General features: G+C 50.1%; 1 protein-coding gene across 7 annotated transcripts in view; it reads left to right on the forward strand.

Moving 5' to 3' along the window:
* The first annotated feature begins 283 nt into the window (after positions 1 to 283).
* The window catches only part of LOC119975278 (myristoylated alanine-rich C-kinase substrate-like), a 113,217-nt gene continuing 93,546 nt past the window's right edge, over positions 284 to 19,954 (forward strand). For 3 of the 7 annotated variants that reach the window (XM_038814988.1, XM_038814987.1, XM_038814990.1), the window contains exon 1: positions 284 to 637. In XM_038814988.1, coding sequence (XP_038670916.1) covers positions 381 to 637 — 257 coding nt within the window. In that variant the 5' untranslated portion in view covers positions 284 to 380. The remainder of the gene's footprint in view (positions 638 to 19,954) is intronic. The other 4 variants (XM_038814991.1, XM_038814993.1, XM_038814992.1 and 1 more) reach the window with 3 other exon arrangements.

The following is a 19,954-nucleotide window of genomic DNA, read 5'->3' on the forward strand; positions in this document are numbered from 1 at the left end:
TTCAGGTTGGCAGCCAATTTGTGTGCAGTGACCCAGCTGTGCAGGGTAGTGATGCCCAATCAATGGACACGAAACGTAGATGAAGTCCGAACGAAAGGCTTTAATTAGCAAGAAGTGGACCTGGCAGCAGACGTACAGAAGAATGGCTGGCTGCCAGGGTACACAGGTTCTTATACCCCCGCCTCGTAGGCGGAGCTACCTTCCTCTTAGCCAATCGGCTGAGAGGCACACAATACCTGGGCCAATGGGCAGCGAGTCCTCTGCACCAATGGCAGCTCACGCTCCCAGGTACCGTAATACCCCTAGTCATACTACCACAGGTAGGTTGCTGTGTTCAAAATAGCTGCTGCTTTCCATCCACACAACTCTTCAATGCTTCCATGACTGCGAAATTAACATGGACACCCCTCCCCCACATCATCCACCCCGCAGAATTATTCAAGCGTTTGTCACTCGGCAGCGCTTGCTCATTTCCTGCACTGCGTTTGACGTACCACCTGTCAGGAGGAAAAAAACAGCTAGTTGTCCCCATGCAGCATGATGATGACCTCCCGACTTCACAATCAGTTTCCCTTGGCAACAGGGCACACCCTGTCATGAGCTACAGCCACCCTCAGCATTTCTGGGGCCTTCACAGGTAAGGGTGCCGCATAACATCTGGCCGTCAAATTTATTAAGCCACCATAGCAGAATCGGTGATGCGGGAGGCCTCCTTTTCTGGGTGCAGGATTGAGGGAGGCCTTGGAGCCTGCCTCGCAGCCAGAGGGAGAAAGGGATAGAGCGGTGGCAGAGCCTCCGTTCTGCCTCATTTCATGCCTACGACTCGGGTTGGGTTTACTTTGAGGGTGGCCGGAGGTGTGGTCGGTGTGATTAGGGTGGGGGAGGGGTGAAGGACGCTGGTAGCAGGCCCACCCATTGGCCGGATGGTCCAGGGCCGATTGCTGACATGGTCGGACCACCCCGCCTGGTCGCACTTTGTGTTGGCCGGGTGGGAGCCCGCCTCCAGAAGGTGGCTGCTGACACCCTTGGACTACCCACGCTAGCACCGGGAAGGAGCGAGAGTGAATGGTCGGACAGTTCAATATCCGCGAAAGGAACACCTCCTCAGTCAATCGCCAAATTCCGTTATCCAGTACCCTGGGGGTTTCCCGGCCTGATGTCACAGGGACTTCTGGGGGGAGAACCAGAAACGGAAAACACAATGGTGCTGGGAAAACGAGTTGGACCAGACATGAAGCAAGTGCAAAGTTACAGTCTCCATATCCCTTGATTACACCACGCTTGGAGAGTCAGTACTGAGGGAGTGCTGCACTATGAGAGGCTCAGCAATGAGGGAATGCTGCGTGCCGGAGGGTCAGTACTGAGGGAGTGCTGCACTGTCGGAGGGTCAGTACTGAGGGAGCGCTGCACTGTCGGAGGGTCAGTACTGAGGGAGCGCTGCACTGTCAGAGGGTCAGTACTGAGGGAGTGCTGCACTGTCAGAGGGTCAGTACTGAGGGAGCGCTGCACATGCGCAGGATCACTTTTAGAGGATCAGTATTGAGAGAGCTGCACTGTCTGAAGGTCAGTACTGAGGGAGTGCTGTACTATGAGAGGGTCAGTACTGAAGGGAGTGCTGCACTGTCAGAAGGTCAGTACTGAGGGAGTGCTGCTCTGTTGGAGGGTCAATATTGAGGGAGTGCTGCACATACACAGAATCAGGAATGAGGGTTTACTGCACTGTCAAAGGGTCAGTCCTGAGGAAGCGCTGCACTGTCAGAGGGTCAGTACTGAGGGAGTGCTGCACTGTCGGTGGGTCAGCACTGAGGGAGTGCTGCACTGTCAGAGGGTCAGTATTGAGGGAGTGCGGCACTGTCAGAGGGTCAGTACTGAGGGAGTGCTGCACTGTTGGAGGGTCAGTACTGAGGGAGTGCCGCACTGTCAAAGGATCAGTACTGAGGTTTGTTATTCACCCTGGGGTAACACAGACTGCACACGATGCGGGTAACTGAACCAAACATGGGTGTTGGTTCAATATAAGAGTTATTGAACTTCAGTAACGAAGCACACAACTGCCTGTGGGTTGACTCTCTACTACTCGAAGTAAACTAACATTAACTATCTAGACCAGGCTAGCTAGATCCACGTGTCGAAGGTATTGAATGATTTGTACATCCTGACTCACGACAGTTGCCAGCAGTGGAAAGAGGCAGAGTGATGATGCCTTGTGTGTTTTATAGTTGGAAGCCCCCTTCTGGTGTTCTGTCTTGTGATTGGTCATGCTCTGTTCTGTATGTTGATTGGCTAACTTGGGTGTCTGTCACTGCCTGTCTTTACTCATGATGTGCATGGGTGCACATTATGACATGAGGGAGCGCTGCACTATCAGAGAGTCAGTAGGAGGGAGTGTGGTGTGTTGGGCAAGCTGGTGTAGAGAGAGACAGGCTTCTAACACTTGATGAGATGCAATCCGATTTTATTAAACATCTAACTATATTACATGCTTAACTGTGGGTTGACTCTATGCTGACTTGACTGGAGACCTGAGGCTAGCCTGACCAGACTAACTGACTACCACATGGTGTTTGCACTGGCTAATGCTCACGAGCTCTGACTGTCTCAGAGGCTGGATCCTGAGAGAGCGGGAAAACTGGTGCCCTCTGGCTTTATAGTGGTTGTGTCCTGTCTGGTGATTGGCTGCTGTGTTCTGTGTGCTTACTGGTCATCCTGTGTGTCAATCACTGCCTGTCTGCACTCCATTATATACATAGATGTATATTATCACATTTCCCCCCACCTTTTTTTTCAGGTCAATAAATAATGAATATGTGTACAGGAACTTGACTATATACAGAACATGCTAACTTATATGCATGGGAAGGTGTCTAGTGCAGATAGAGGGCAGATAACATGAAAAAAACGACATGTACAGATGTCAAAACGATGCGATAAGAAGGTAATGTAACAGTCAGTCTAGAAATTCAGTTTCTGTGGTGGGCGACAAATTCTGGTTGACCGCCTCAAGGGTGGGTCAGGGGCCACCTGCACCTAAACGGGCGGGACTGCCTCCAATGCGGTGGTCGTCGAGGTTGGTAGAATAACTGGTAGATCGGTGGTCTCGTGGCAGGGCGCGTCCTGAGGAAGCAGTGTGCGAGGCGGGACATCACGGTTGGGTGGCGGGCGTGGAAGTCTGCGCAGTGCCCGCCTGTTCCGTCGTCGGAAAGAGCCATCAGGCATGTGAACGAGGAACAATCTCGGGCCACTTGCTTGATCACCACAGCTGTGGCGGACCAGCCATCGTCAGGCAGCTGACCACGAACCTGATCAGCAGGGACCAGCTCGGGGAGATCTGTGGCATGGGCGTCGTACGCCAACTTGCATTGGGCCCGAGACTGCTGCATCCTCTGAATGACCGGGAAGTTGTCAAGGTCCGGAATGTATATGGCCGGAACCGTCGTTCGCAGTGTGCGGTTCATGAGGAGCTGCGCTGGGGACAGCCCAGTGGTCGCTCTATAAGCCAACAGCGCCAGATTGAAATTGGAATTCGAGCCAGCAGCCTTGCACAATAGTCTTTTTACGCTGTGGACCCCTTTTTCGGCCTTCCCATTCAACTGGGGGTAGTGGGGGCTGGATGTGACGCGCCGAAAGTTGTACAGACGGGCAAAATCTGACCACTCCTGGCTGAAGAGACAGAGGCCATTGTCACTCATCACCGTGAGTGGGATCCCATGTCGGGCAAAGGTTTCCTTGCATGGCTTGATCACCGCCGCCGACGTGAGGTCAGACAGTCTGACCACTTCGGGGTAGTTGGAAAAGTAGTCCACTAGGAGGACATAGTCACGCCTCTTGGCATGGAACAGGTCAACACCGACTTTGGACCATGGGGAGGTCACCATCTCATGCTGCTGTAGAGTCTCCTTAGGCTGGGCCGGCTGGAATTTTTGACACGTCGGGCAATTGAGGACCATGTTGGCGACATCTTGGCTGATGCCTGCCCAAAATACTGCCTCTCGGGCTCGACGGCGACATTTTTTGACCCCCAGCTGACCTTCGTGGATTTGACGGAGAACCAAATCTCGCATGCTCTGTGGGATAACAATTCTGTCAAGCTTCATGAGGATGCCGTCTACCACCGTTAGATCGTCCTTGACATTGTAAAACAGGCCTTCTAGCGGAGCTACCCACCTCTCAGCCAATCGGCTGAGAGGCACATGACTTATCGGGCCAATGGGCAGCGAGTCCTCTGCACCAATAGCAGCTCACTTCTAAGGTACCGTAATACCCCTAGTCACACTACCACATTCACCCCTTGTTGAAAAGGAAGCGGGGGGGGGGGGGGGGGGGAGGAAAAAATACGTGGGCGTGAGGGGGGTGGGGGGGGGTGGTGTCCCGTGACTACGTGAGACTGGTAGTATGACTAGAAATGTTGACGCCGTACCGTTGCATCGATGGCTGCCCACTGACCCGTAACTAATGTGCAAGAGGAAAAAAACAACAATGTGCAGTGTGCATAATCGTGGGGGGGGGGGGAGGGGGAAATGGGTGAATAGGTAGAGAACAATGGATATCACAAGAGTCCATCCGCAGGCAGAAGTCCACCCATAGGTCACATCGATTCAATCAGTCGAGTGGGCCCCTTCGATGTCCTGCTTGACCTGCGTAGTGGTGCCGGTGATGTTGGAGCGGTGGTCGTCCGTGACTCCGGGACTGATGATCTTGTTTCTGTGTCCGTACCCCTGGTCGGAGCTAGCGAGTGCCAGACCGGGGGAGAGGGTCCCTGTCCGCTGAGCTGTGGGTGCGTCATTGCTGGGAGCAGTGGGTGTCGGGGGGGGGGCTGGTGCGGGGGGGTGTGGCCGAGATCGGCGGGTGCCAGGTCCTGAAGGGAGACTGTCTCCTGTCGGCCGTCGGGATACTCCACATACGTGTATTGCGGATTCGCGTGGAGTAGCTGGACTCTTTCGACCAACGGGTCTGACTTGTGCACCCGCGCGTGCTGCCGGAGCAGGATGGGCCCGGGGGTAGCCAGCCAGGTCGGGAGCGGGGTCCCTGAGGAAGACTTCCTGGGAAAAACAAGAAGACGTTCGTGAGGCATTTGGTTAGTGGCGGTACAGAGAAGTGACCGGATTGAGTGGAGGGCGTCTGGGAGGATCTCCTGCCAGCGGGAGACTGGGAGATTTCTGGACCGTAGGGTCAGCAGGACGGTCTTCCAGGCCGTACCGTTCTCCCTCTCGACCTGTCCGTTATCCCGGGGGCCATGCCCCTGCTGACCAGGAATTGACGCAGCTCGTCGCTCATAAATGAGGACCCCCGATCGCTATGAATATATGCGGGGTAACCGAACAGGGAGAAGATGGTGTGCAGGGCTTTGATAATGGTGGTTGTGGTCATGTCGGGGCAGGGGATGGCGAAAGGGAAACGGGAGTACTCGTCAATCACGTTGAGGAAGTGCGTGTTGCGGTTGTTGGAGGGGAGGGGACCTTTGAAGTCCATGCTGAGACGTTCAAAGGGGCGGGAAGCCTTTATCAGGTGCTCTTGTTTAGAGCGGTAGAAGTGCGGCTTGCACTCTGCGCAGATGTGGCAGTCCCCGGTCACTGTCCTGACCTCCTCGATGGAGTTGGGCAGGTTGCGGATCTTTATGAAATGGAAGAAGCGGGTGACCCCCGGGTGGCAGAGGTCCGTGTGGAGGGTTTGGAGGCGGTCCACTTGTGTGTTGGCACAGGTGCAGTGGGACAGGGCACCGGGAGGCTCGTTTAGCTTCCCAGGATGATACAAGATGTCGTAGTTGTACGTGGACAACTCAATCCTCCACCGCAAGATTTTATCGTTCTTTATCTTGCCCCTCTGTGCATTATCAAACATGAAATCTACTGACTGTTGGTCTGTGAGGAGGGTAATTTGCTTTTATCCAGTGTTTAAGTCACTGCCACCTCTCTTCCAGGAATGCCTACCGTGAAGAAGTACTGCTCTTCTCTCCGACAGCATTTCCGTAAGTCCCTCCCTCACTATCCTACTTAACTGCTTTCCTCTCTGGGGACTGCCATTAACACTCTTTCCCTTGGTCTCTGTGGCCATTAGTACCCTGTTTCCCTGGGTTTCTGTGACTATGACTCATCTTTCATTCCTACTCCACAGTATAAATATTTCCCACTCTCTCTGTCTGTTAGCTTTGACAAAGAGTCATCGGACTCGAAACGTTAGCTCTTTTCTCTCCCTACAGATGCTGCCAGACTGGCTGAGATTTTCCAGCATTTTCCCTTTCGTTTCGGGTAAACCTCCTGCCGGCCATATAGTGCCTCCAATGTCGCACAGCTTCAACCATGGCCTGTGCCTCCTTCTCGACCGAGGAGTGTCGGATTTCGGAAGCTTGGAGCGTCCGGGAGAAGAAGGCCACGGGTCTGCCCGCTTGGTTGAGGGTGGCCGCCAGAGCAACATCAGACGCGTTGCTCTCGACCTGAAAGGGGAGGGACTCGTCGATAGCGCACATCGTGGCCTTTGCAATGTCTGCTTTGATGCGGCTAAAGGCCTGGTGGGCCTCCATCGACAGGGGGAATGTGGCTGATTGGATGAGGGGACGGGCTTTGTCGGCGTAATTGGGGACCCACTGGGCGTAATATGAAAAGAAGCCCAAACAGCGTTTGAGGGCTTTGAGGGAGTGGAGGAGGGGGAGCTCCATCAGGGGGCACATGCGTTCGGGGTCGGGGCCTATCACTCCGTTACGCACTACGTAGCCGAGGATGGCTAGACGGTCGGTGCTAAACACGCACTTATCCTTATTGTAGGTCAGGTTAGGAGTTTTGTGGTACGGAGGAATTTGCGGAGGTTGGCGTCATGGTCCTGCTGGTCGTGGCCGCAGATGGTGACATTGCCGAGATATGGGAAGGTTGCCTGTAAACCGTGTTGGTAAACCAGTCGGTCCATCTCCCTCTGCATCACCGAGACCCCATACGTGACACCGATGGGGGTCGCACGTGGCGTCGGGGGCCCAAAATGGCGGCGCCCGGTGATCACTTGTGGCGGTGGGGGCTGGGGGCAGAGAGGTCCGCGGGGCGCATGAGTAGCGCTGGGGGGGGGAATCCGCGATCACTGCTTGGGACTGCAGCGACCGCCTTGGACTGGCAAACGGCCGCAAAATGGCCCTTTTTGCCGCAGCCTTTACAGGTTGCGGTGCGGGCCGGGCAGCACATGCGGGGGTGCTTGGCCTGGCCGCAAATGTAGCAGTGGGGCCCCGTGGGTTTATCGGGGCGCCCCGGGGCGCAGGCCTGAGGGGGGTCCAAGTCTGCGGGGGTGATGGGGTTGCGTTCCATGCTGCCCAGGGGGCCGCCGTGCGGTCAGGAGGGTACGCGTTGCGGTTAGCGACATCGAGAGAGGAGGCGAGGGCCCGTGCCTCAGCGAAGCTTAAAGTTTATTTCTCCAAGAGTCTCTGGGAAGATTGAATACCCGCAACGAAAGCGTCTCTAATTAAATGTTCGGTGTGCTCGGCCGCAGAAACTTGTGGGCAGGCGCAGTTTCTCCCCAGAACAAGGAGGGTCTGGTAGAATTCATCCAAAGACTCACCAGGGAATTGCTGTCTCGTGGCCAGCAAGTGCCGTGCGTAGACCTGGTTCACCGGCCGGATGAAATGTCTCTTTAGCAAGTCCATAGCTGCGTCATAGTCTGCTGTGTCCTCTATGAGCGTGTACACGGCGGTGCCCACGCACAAGTGGAGGATATGCAGTTTTTGTTCCCTCGGGCGGTTTTCGGCTGTGCTCAAATAACTGTTGAAACACGCCAGCCAGTGTTTAAATGCAGCTGTTGCATTTGCTGCGTGCGGGCTGAGTTGAAGGCACTCCGGCTGGATACGAAGCTCCATCTTTTAAAACTTGTGCATTAAATTGATGCACCATCAATTGGACACGAGGCGAAGATGTGATCCAAACAAAAGGCTTTAATGCACAAGATGTGTGCCCGGCAACAGACGTACAGAAGAATGGCCGACTGCCGGGGAACATGGGTTCTTATATCCTGCCTTGTAGGCGGAGCTACCTGATTGGCTGAGAGGCACATGACTTATCTGGGCTAATGGGCAGCGAGTCCTCTGCACCAATAGCAGCTCACTTCTAAGGTACCGTAATACCCCTAGTCACACTACCACAACCCGCTGGAGCAGAGGATCTCTGGCCATGTCATAGAACATAGAACAGTACAGCACAGAACAGGCCCTTCGGCCCTCAATGTTGTGCCGAGCCATGATCACCCTACTGAAACCCACGTATCCACCCTATACCCGTAACCCAACAACCCCCCCCTCCTTAACCTTACTTTTATTAGGACACTACGGGCAATTTAGCATGGCCAATCCACCTAACCCGCACATCTTTGGACTGTGGGAGGAAACCGGAGCACCCGGAGGAAACCCACGCACACAGGGGGAGGACGTGCAGACTCCACACAGACAGTGACCCAGCCGGGAATCGAATGTGGGACCCTGGAGCTGTGAAGCATTTATGCTAACCACCATGCTACCCTGCTGCCCCAAATGTCCTCACGAATTTGCATGACCCTCTCATCAGAGGCCAGAAAGTTGGAGGCACAGAATTGCACCTGCGCGTCTATTTGACAGACAAAGTCAGTCTGCTCACATGGTGTGGTGAGAGATCTGGAGAGTGCATCGGCCACAATGAGCTCTTTGCCCGGTGTGTAAACCAGGTCGAAATCGTAACGGCACAGCTTGAGGAGGATGCGTTGTAACCGATGAGTCATGTCATTGAGGTATTTTTGGATGATGTGAACCAATGGCCTGTGGTCCGTCTCGACCGTGAATTTGGTGAGACCATATACATAATCATGGAACTTGTCGGTCCCTGTAAGGAGGCCCAGACATTCTTTCTCAATCTGAGCGTATCGTTGCTCAGTGGGCGTCATGGCTTTGGAGGCATATGCAACTGGGGCCCAGGAGGAGGAGTCATCCCTTTTGAGGAGCACCGCCCCAATACGGTCCTGGCTCGCGTCAGTGGATATTTTTGTTTCTTTGGCAGGGTCGAAAAACACCAGCACCGGGGCCTTGGTGAGTTTCACCCTGAGCTCACACCACTCTTGCTCATGAGCGGGTAGCCACTGGAAGTCCGTTGTTTTTCTAACGAGATGGCGGAGAGCTGTGGTGTGTGACACCAAGCTGGGGATGAACTTCCCAAGGAAGTTGACCATTCCTAGAAAGCGGAGGACCGCCTTCTTGTCCTCCGGGTTCTTCATGGCGTTGATCGCCGAAACCTTGTCAGCATCTGGCCGCACGCGTTGCTGCGAAATGTGGTCGCCAAGGAATTTGATTTCTGATTGACCGAATGAGCATTTGGCTCTGTTGAGTCGGAGGCAATGCTCGTGGATCCTGTGGAACACCCGCTTGAGGCGATCGATGTGTCCTTGAGGAGTTGTGGACCAGATTATGACATCGTCGACGTACACTCGCACCCCCTCGATGTCCTCCATCATCTGTTCCATTATGCGGTGGAACATCTCCTGAGGCGGAGATGATGCCAAAGGGCATACGGTTGTAGCAGTAGCAACCGAACGAGGTATTGAATGTGCACAGCTTGCGGCTGGACACGTCCAGCTGTATTTGCCAAAACCCCTTGGAGGCGTCCAGCTTCGTGAAGAATTTGGCATGAGCCATCTCTCTGGTTAACTCTTCTCGTTTAGGTATTGGGTAATGTTCCCTCATGATGTTGCGGTTCAAATCTTTGGGGTCGATACAGATTCGAAGTTCCCCAGGCGGCTTCTTGACGCAAACCATGGAGCTAACCCAGTCCGTGTGTTCCGTGACCTTTGATATGACGCCCTGGTCCTGGAGGCCTTGCAGCTGCTGCTTGAGGTGGTCCTTGAGGGGTTCCGGCACCCGACACGGTGCGTGAACCACAGGGGTGGTGTTTGGCTTCAGTAGGATTTTGTATCGGTATGGGAGTGTGCCCATACCTTCGAACACACTATGGTATTGCGCTATGATGTCATTGAGTTGAGCCTGGAAGTTATCATCTGGCGAGGCCGTTGCCTCTGCGGACGACATGGTGTGAACTCGCTGCACTAGGTTCAGGAGTTTGCAGGCCCGAGCACCGAGCAGGGAAGCTTAGTTCCTATGATCTCAAATCGCAGCGTCGCTTTTAATGACCTATTGGACACCGCAAGCTGGCATGAGCCACTGGCAGCAATGGCATTGCCATTGTAGCCGAGGAGCTGGCAGGCCGGTGGAAGAATGCTTGGTCTGACACAGATGGTGTCGAGGTCAGATTTCAAAATGAGGTTTGTTGAAGCGCCGGTGTCCAGCTTGAAACGGATGTGATCCTTGTTAACAGTAAGGGTAGCACACCACTCGTCGTCCGGATCAATGCTCAGGATTGGGAAGTGTTTCACTATCGTTGAGAGAGGCAGAACATGCTTAGTGATGTTGCCCACCTGGAATGGGGACTTGAGGACCTCAGCGTCGGGATCTGGTGGGCTGTCGGGGTCGGAGTCTGTCACGGCCTGCTGTACCGATCGGACGCTCCTGCGCTATGGCTGGGATCGCTGTGTGTTGGGCAGTAGAGCAGATCTGCAAAGGGCTGCGTAGTGGCCAAGCTTGCCACACTGGAGACAGCGTCGTGATTTTGCCGGAAATTGCCGCTTTATATGGGTGGAGCCACAATTCGGACAAGTCATGATGCCGACGTCAGGACGTTCCGTGCACCAATGCGCAGTGCAGTCGAACGACGTGCGCCCCTGCGCAGGCTGGTCGTCGGTCTCGCCGTCCCCTCGGTCGTGGCGTGCATGCGCTGGAGCCCGGGAAAGCGCAAAATGGACACTCTCATCAAGACTCAGGCTCTGCATTTGTGTGATGGCCTGCACCCCTTCTGCCTCATGGGGGGTTAGCTTTGCCGTTTCTGCCGCCCTGATGTGGGAGTACCGGTTGTTAGCGTGCTCGTGGAGGACACAGGTTTCGATAGCGATGGTGAGGGTGAGCTGCTTAACTTTCGGGAGCTGCTGGCGAAGGGAATCGGAGTGGACCCCGAAAACGATCTGGTCCCGGATCATGGAATCAGTTGTCGAGTCATTGTTGCATGACTGCGCGAGGATGCGGAGATGGGTTAAAAAGGACTGAAAAGGTTCATCCTTACCCTGAAGCCTCTGCTGTAAAACGTACCGTTCAAAGCTCTCATTGACTTCGATGTCACAGTGGCTGTCGAACTTCAGCAGGACTGTTTTAAATTTTGTCTTGTCCTCGCCTTCAGCAAATGTGAGGGAGTTAAAAATGTGGATAGCGTGGTCCCCGGCTGTAGAAAGGAATAGTGCGATCTTCCTGGCATCTGATGCGGCTTCGAGGTCAGTGGCTTCAAGATACAGCTGGAACTTCTGTTTAAGAATCTTCCAGTTTGCGCCGAGGTTGCTGGCGATGCGGAGCTGCGGAGGAGGGCGGACGCTGTCCATCTACCGGAGGACTGATCGCTGGTCAAGGCAGATTATCTCAAGGTAGGTCCGTCAAACTTCAGCATTACTCACTGGTACCATGATGTGTTGGGCAAGCTGGTGTAGAGGCTTCCAACACTTGATGAGATGCAACTCGATTTTATTGAACATCGAACTATATTACATGCTTCACTGTGGGTTTTCATAGAATTTACAGTGCAGAAGGAGGCCATTCAGCCCATCGAGTCTGCACCGGCTCTTGGAAAGAGCACCCTACCCAAGGTCAACACCTCCATCCTATCCCCATAACCCAGTAACCCCACCCAACACTAAGGGCAATTTTGGACACTAAGGGCAATTTATCACGGCCAATCAACCTAACCTGCACATCTTTGGACTGTGGGAGGAAACCGGAGCACCCGGAGGAAACCCACGCACACACGGGGAGGATGTGGAGACTCCGCACAGACAGTGACCCAAGCCAGAATTGAACCTGGGACCCTGGAGCTGTGAAGCGATTGTGCTATCCACAATGCTACTGTGCTGTCCTACCTAACTGGGTTGACACTATGCTGACTTGACTGGAGACCTGAGGCTAGCCTGACCAGACTATCTTACTGCCACATGGTGTTTGTACTAGCTGCTGCTCACGAGCTCTGACTGTCTGAGGCTGGATCCCCAGAGAGCGGGAAAACTGGTGCCCTTTATAGTGGCCGTGTCTGTCTGGTGATTGGCTGCTGTGTTCTGTGTGCTCACTGGTCATCCATGTGTGTCAATCACTGCCTGTCTGCACTCCATCATATACATGGATGTATATTATGACAGAGTACTTCGCTATCAGAGAGTCAGTAGGAGGGAGTGCTGCACTATCAGAGAGTCAGTAGGAGGGAGTGCTGCTGAGGGGAAGGATGGATCATTTTGTCCCGGGGATGGTCCAGAGGATGAAGCGGGCTTTGTAAAAGGCAGGCAGCTCTCAAGCAATATAAGATGGTTGTTGAATGTCGTCATGAACTGTCAGGAGCCTGGATACCGGAGGTAGTGTTGTCCATGAACACGGAGAGGGCATTCACCCGGGTGGAGTGGCAATATTTGAGGTTCTGGGAAGGTTTGGGTTTGGCCTGAGATTTGTGGCATGTGTGCGCCTGCTATACGTGGTACCAAGGGTGATTGTGCGGACAAATTATCTGAGCTCACGGAGTTTCGATTTATACAGGGGAACAAGGCATTGGCTGTTGTTGTTTGCACTGGCCATAGAGCTCTTTGGGTGTTGACGAAGTGGCAGGGGATTATGAGTGGACAGAGGGAGCATTGGGTGTCGCTCGATTCCGATAACCTATTGTTGTACGTTTTGGACCTGCTGTGGAGTATGGGAAGGATCATGGGCCTGCTGGGGAGGTTTGGGTTGTTCTCGGGGTTTAAGTTTGCAAGGTGTTCCCGGTGAATGAGTTGGGACGGCGACCCAATTTAGGAGGGATGCCATTTAAGGTGGCTAGGGATAGGTTCAGGTATTTGGGGATTCACGTAGTGAGGGAATGAACGATGCTCCACGAGTGTAACTTAACGAAGCTGGTGGAGGAGGCCAGGGGAATCTTAAGAGGTGGGATACATTACAATTGACTTTAGAGAGGAGGGTCCAAACTGGTGAAGATGAATATTCTGCTGAGGTTCCTGTTTATTTTTCAGACACTCCTGATCTTTATACCAAAGGCTTTTTTTCAGAAGCTGGACACGATTATTTTGGATTTTGTATCGGCGGGGAAGGTGTCAAGTGTTCAGAAAAGGTGCAGCGATGGTGGGAAGGAGAGGGGGGTAGAGTGGGTTAGGGTGGAGGAGGAATCTTGTAAGGGGTCCAGCTTAAGGGCTATGGTGACGGCAGTGTTGCCAATGGCGCCGAGTAGGTATTCAGGGAGCCCGGTGGTGCAGTCCATGGTGAAGATTTGGAACCAGTTGAGGAGGCATTTTAAGATGGAGGGGATGTCGGTGTTAACGCCGTTGTGTGTGAATCACGGGTTTGAACCGGGGGTGGGGGGGGGGGGGGGGGGGGGGGGGGGGGGGGGGGGGTGGGGGGGTGGGGGGTGGGGGGGGGGGTAGATGGACAGCATGTATAGGAGGTGGAGGGAAGTGGGGGTGGTCAAGGTGAGGGATTTGTAGTTGGAGGAAAGGTTTGCCAGTCTGGAGGAGCTGAGGGAGAGAATAGAGCTCCCGAGGGGGAGTGGGTTCAGGTACCTGCAGATAAGGGACCTTACGCGAAAGGTCTGGAAGGAGTTTCCTATGTTGCCGGGGGGAGGGTGAAGAAGGGGGGAACATTGTACAAATTGTATCCTTGACTGTTGGGAAGCATGTTTCCCGGGGTGTTTATGTGCTGTACCTTTTTTGATACACGTTTGGAATAAAAGACATTTTTAAAAAATGAGCGAATGCTGCACTGCAGGAGGGGCAGTAATGAGGGAGTGCTACACTGTTGGATGGTCAGTACAGAGGAAGTGCTGTACTGTTGGAGGGTCAGTAATGAGGGAGCGTTGCACTGTCGAAAGGTTAGTCGTGAGTGAGTGCTGCCTCTAGCAGCGTCAGTACTGAGGGAGCGCTGGACTGTCATGGGGTCAGTGGTGAAAGGAGTGTTGCACTATCAGGGAGTCTATACTGAGGGAATGCTGCACTGCTGGATGGGCAGTAATGAGGTAGTGCTACACTTTTGGATGGTCGGTACTGATGGAGAGCAGCACTGTTGAATGGACAGTACCGAGGGAGTCTACAGTGTCGGAGGGTAAGTACTGGATGAGTGCTGGGCTGTTAAACGGTCAGCATTGAGGGAAATCTGCACAATCAGAGGCACTTCTGAGGGAAAGCTGCAATACAGAGGGTGAGTACTGAGGAAGTGCTGCACTATCACAGGGTCAGTACTGAGGGAAGGTTGCACTGTTTGAGGGTCAGTACTGAGGGAGTGCTGCACTGTCAGAGGGTCAGTACTGAGGGAGTGCTGCACTGTCAGAGGGTCAGTACTGAGGGAGTGCTGCATTGTCAGAGGGTCAGTACTGAGGGAGTGCTGTACTGACAGAGGGTCAGTACTGAGGGAGCGCCGCACTGTCGGAGGGTCAGTACTGAGGGAGTGTTGTACTGTCATAGGGTCAGTACTGAGGGAATGCAGCACTGTCAGGGGGTCAGTACTGAGCGAGTGCTGCGCTGTCAGAGGGTCAGTCCTGAGGGAGTGCTGCACTGTCAGAGGGTCAGTACTGAGAGAGTGCTGCATTGTCAGAGGGTCAGTACTGAGGGAGTGCTGTACTGACAGAGGGTCAGTACTGAGGGAGCGCCGCACTGTCGGAGGGTCAGTACTGAGGGAGTGTTGTACTGTCAGAGGGTCAGTACAGAGGGAGTGCTGCACTGTCAGAGGGTCAGTACTGAGGGAGTGCTGCACTGTCAGAGGGTCAGTACTGAGGGAGTGCAGCACTGTCAGAGTGTCAGTACTGAGGGAGTGCTGCACTGTCAGAGGTTCAACACTGAGAGTCAGTACTGAGGACGCGTCGCACTGTGGATGGATCTGAATTAGCTTTACATTTTTCAGTTCAACAGTTCTTAAAATAAAAGGAATGTCTTTAATTATACCTGACACAGTACCCCCAGTCAGTATTGTTCAGAATCTGCACTAGACCCTACAATGTGTTGGGATCCTGGAGGAGAGCCCCAAATGATGTTTCTCTCTGTAAAACTCTGAGGATAGGGTGCTTCAACCCAGGACTGATGACTCTGGCCAACAGGTATTGTTATGATCCAGGGTTTAGAGAATACCAAAGTATAACATGGAGTTCATCTGACCTACAACTTTTATAGATTTTGGTTATGAGGAGCATAAGGGCCTACCTTTCAGGTGTTATTCAACAAGGCCTTAAGCACTTTAAATCAAAAACAAAGTTTATTCTACGAATTCAGTTAACATTTATAAACACGCAGTAAGCATTTTACCAACTACAAACATAAATACCCCACAAGCTACAGTACTCTATATTTAACCCTTAATAACTCCCCTTTACTGTTTCACTCAAGTAACAACATCCATAAATCAGACAATCTCCTTTACCACAAAACAGTAGGTTTGAATTGCTTCCAGAACACAGTTATTACTTTGCAGTTATCAAGTGATCTGGAGACACCTTTTTAGCATGCAGAGAGACCAGAGTTGCCTTCTTTTGTCTGAATGTAGCTTCCAACTGTCTAAACCGAAAGTAAAACACAGAGTCACAAACAGATTCCAGTTCAAAACGAAAGTAAAAACTAGAGCCAGAGCCCAGCTCCACTCACCCAATGACATCACTGCAGCCATTTGAGAAGACAAACAGTTCTTAAAGGGACATTCCCGTGACAGTATCTTTTATGTTAAAACCATTAATTACATCAACTGAATCCCAATAAACTTCTTGACCTGCTGTGCGAGGACTAAACACACTCCCTCACAAATTATCTATACTCCAGGTAATCTCTTGCAATCAAAACAATATTCCATTAGTAGTTACCTAACTTTTGGTGACTCCTTAATTACAGATTTAGTAGACATACTGCCTGCATGTATTTTAAAGCAGAATTTTAATACCATTCCTACCACAAATCTGAAATATAATATACAACAATTTCTACATTCATCACACCTCCCTCCTTAAAACAAAATCAGCCAGCAAATGAAAAGGTGGCTTCATTTTCCTAAGCCTTTGACCTTGAAAGACTATTGATTACTGACCACTGCTTCTCCACTGTAGGATACATATTGTATTACATTGAAGCATGCAAATTGAAACATCGGCATTATCCATTTCAGTCTTCCTTTCCCAACTTTGAATGAACCATTCTTCTCACCTCTCAAAGTCATGATAAAGTATCGGCAATTATATTTTTTCTTGTAGGGCCTAAGAATGTGACTTGAGCTTTTGAAAATTAACTCTTAGTCAAGCTTACCGCCAACCCAGCCTCCTGTAATTGATTGAATAATTCCTTTGAATCTTCCAAATGATCCTTCCACATTTTGACCAAATTACATACAAATCATCAATGCATACTGCACAATTGTTTAGTTCAGAAATGACTTTGTTGGTTAGTTTTTAAGAATGTTGCTGACACATTTTTTATTCCATACGGCATAACCTTAAACTTATACAGACCACTTGGTGTTACAAAAACCGAAACTTGCTATGCCCTGTCTGATAAAGGTACGTGAAGTAATTCTGGTAATAAAATTTCCCTTTCCCACCTTTTCAACAGAGTCTTCTAAATGAGGAATAGGATATGAATCTGATTTTGTAACTTTTCTATAGTCCAATCTGGTTTTGCATCTGGTTTCTGTACCATCACAATAGGTGAGCTCCAATCGCTGCAATTCACTTCAAGGATATCATCCTTAAGCATGCTTTCAATCTCCATTTGTACCTGTGCCAACTTTAATGGATTCAATCTGTATGGATGTTGTTTAATTGGAGTAGAATTTCTGACATCCACATCATGTACAATCATCTTTGTTCTCCCTAGTTTGTTCCAACATATAGCTCCGTGTGACTGTAATAATTCTTTCAGGTAACTTTGATTCTTCTCTGGAAGGTAACTTAGTAATTTATCTAAACATCTAAATTTCTTATTGCTTCCTCAGTGTCCAATCTAATTTGAGGAATGACAAATTCAGAATCGTCTGGATTTATCTCCTCTGAGTTATATAAATGCACACAACATCCTTCTTTCCTTCTCTATCAGAATTCCTTTTAAGCATATTAACATGACACACTGAGTTTTCCTTCAGTCTGGCATTCTTATGAATAAATTCACCTCACTCAATTTCCCTTCGATTTGATAAGGCCCACTAAATTTTGCTTTTAATGGTTTACCTACCATTGGTAACAATACTAATACTTTCTCCCCACTAACAAAACTACGAGTTTTTGATTTTGTATTCCTGTCTTTTTTCATCACATACTGTGACAATTTAAAATGCTTTCTAGCCAACTCGCCAGCCCTAGTTAATCTCTCCATAAAGTTCAACACATAGTCCAATAATGTAGTCTCCGAATGCTGACTCACCAATTTCTTAATTTAAGTGGTCCTCTCACCTCATGACCAAAAATCAATTCAAATGGACAGAATTTACTTGATTCATTCGGTGCATCTCTCATCACAAATAGTACAAATGAAATTTCTTTATCCCAATCCTCTGGATAATCCCGACCATAAGCGCTGAACATGGTCTTTAAAGTTTGATGCCATCTTTCTAACGCTCCCGGCGATTCTGAATGATACACAGTTGAGTTAAATTGCTTTATTCCTAAACTATCCATAACTTCCCTGAATAGCTTCGGCATAAAATTGAACCTCTGATCTGATTGGATTTCTTTTGGTAGTCCATATCTCGTATAAAATGTAGTTAACTTCTCTCTAAAATCCTCTTAGCTGCAATATTTCATAATGGAAAGGTTTCTGGAAATCTGGCAGACACATCCATTATTGTCAACAAATACTGATTCCCACGTTTTGTCTGAGGCAGGGGTCACACTCAATAAATCAGGACCCTAGTAAAAGGTTCCTCAGATGCTGGTTTGATTACCACCTTATTAAAAATATTTTTGCTTTAGTTTTCCTTACTCCTGAAAGACCCCCCCCCCCCCTTCTACTGGAACCTTATAAGCTACCCGCAAATTCTCCTTTCTTTTTTTTTAAAAATTTAGATTACCCAATTATTTTTTCCATTTAAGGGGCAATTTAGCGTGGCCAATCCACCTACTCTGCACATTTTTGGGTTGTGGGGCGAAACCCACGCAGACACGGGGAGAATATGCAAACTCCACATGGACAGTGACCCAGAGCCGGGATCGAACCTGGGCCCTCAAATCCTCCTTTCTATAACCCACCGGTAATACCACTTGATGAACTTTTGACCATTTCTCATTTGCCTTCATGTGCAGAGGTCTCCACCTCCTTATTAATCTAGTATTTCTAATGTAATAGCACTCTGGTATACACCGAGATTCAATTTCTATATATGCTTTCTGATACCACTGCTGTATCTCTGAGTCCTTCTGTTGTAACTCTGCCAACTTTCCCAAACTAAAGATGCTTTACCTCCACCTGATCTTGTTCTTTATCAACCATCTGGTCAAAATTGTTCCTGATAACTGAACCTCGGCCTCCCATCTTTACTCTTTGATTTCTCCACTTCCTGCCTCAACCTGTGGTTTTTTGATCTTGTTACCACAATCAGGAAACACCCCAGTGCGACTTTTCACCATCTTTTCAACCACAGCAGGATGCACTCACATGTGATCCAGCTATATTAGTACCCTAGGATAAACTGTAACCCTAAAAAAGGTAATTTCTCTCTTACTCCTGCCACTACTTCACCACTTTTTACTGGACCCTCTAACCCTAGACTTCATAATGGAATACCACTCACTTCAGTAATCCCACACAGTGCCACCATTTGTGGCAATACTGCTTCTGAACTACACATCTCCTTATCACTCACCATTAAATATTGACTCTGGTATCCCTTGAGATCTTATTCTCCTTACCTACTATACCTTGTAAACATGAATAAATCTTACCCTCACAAATAAGGCATTTCACTGCAATCTTTAAAACATTTAAGTCGACATTCTCTTTGCAGTTCCATTTTCAATAGTTAAAAATCTGCATCCTCGTCTTTTTCCTCTGTGAATGTATCTCTAATTCACTTGTCTCTCAGTCCGGAAGAAACGGTCTCGAACACGTCCGTACTTCAGAATATTCTTTATTACGATCGGGGCCGCTCTCTAGGTATTCCGGGGAACCACCTCGGAGAGTGCCAAAGTATTGCTCAAAACATCCTTTTTTTAATGTATTTTTAAGGGGCTGTCCCTTACATTCACTTAAGCTTGCCCCCATTACAAAGCATAAACTTGTTTTTGCCATAGTTTCGATACATGATTTTACAGACTTTGAGGTTATCTATTGGCACATGAGTATATAGTAGTCTTAGCATAAACAGCAGGTGTTTAGCCATAGTTGCAAGCGGCTCCCACATTTCATATTCCGTCATCCAGCCATCTTCCTTGTTTCTCAAGGCTATTCGGCTTACAGTCATGAGTCGGCTCACAAATTCAATAACAACTCCCCTGTTTGTAATTTTCCACTAATGTGTCCCATTAATTCTGGCTTGTTCTAGCTATTAACCCTTGCTTCACATCCTCACCTTCACCATTGCCGCTCTTTCCTTTTCCTTTTCTTCCGCCATTGCTGCTCTTCCCAGTTCGTCCCTTGCTAATCTTTTCATTTCCGCATCAATTTACCTGATTTGAAGTTCCCTTTGAGAAGCTCTCGATTTTTCCTGCATTTCCAATTGTTTCATTTGTATTTAAATTTTCGCTAATTCCAATGATTCAGGCTGCAGCGTTGGCAAATTCAAATGTTGAGCAATTGCTTTAATTATCTCTACATTCCTTACCCCTTCAGGGAAAGTCAACTGCAGCTTGACTGCCAAATCCAAAAGCTTTAATCACCCAATGTAAACCACCCAGAGTGACCTCTTCAACACCCAGGAAATACTTAGCCACTGAAAGGGCTA

This window comes from Scyliorhinus canicula, chromosome 12 (assembly GCF_902713615.1).
Source record: "Scyliorhinus canicula chromosome 12, sScyCan1.1, whole genome shotgun sequence".
NCBI lineage: Eukaryota > Metazoa > Chordata > Chondrichthyes > Carcharhiniformes > Scyliorhinidae > Scyliorhinus > Scyliorhinus canicula.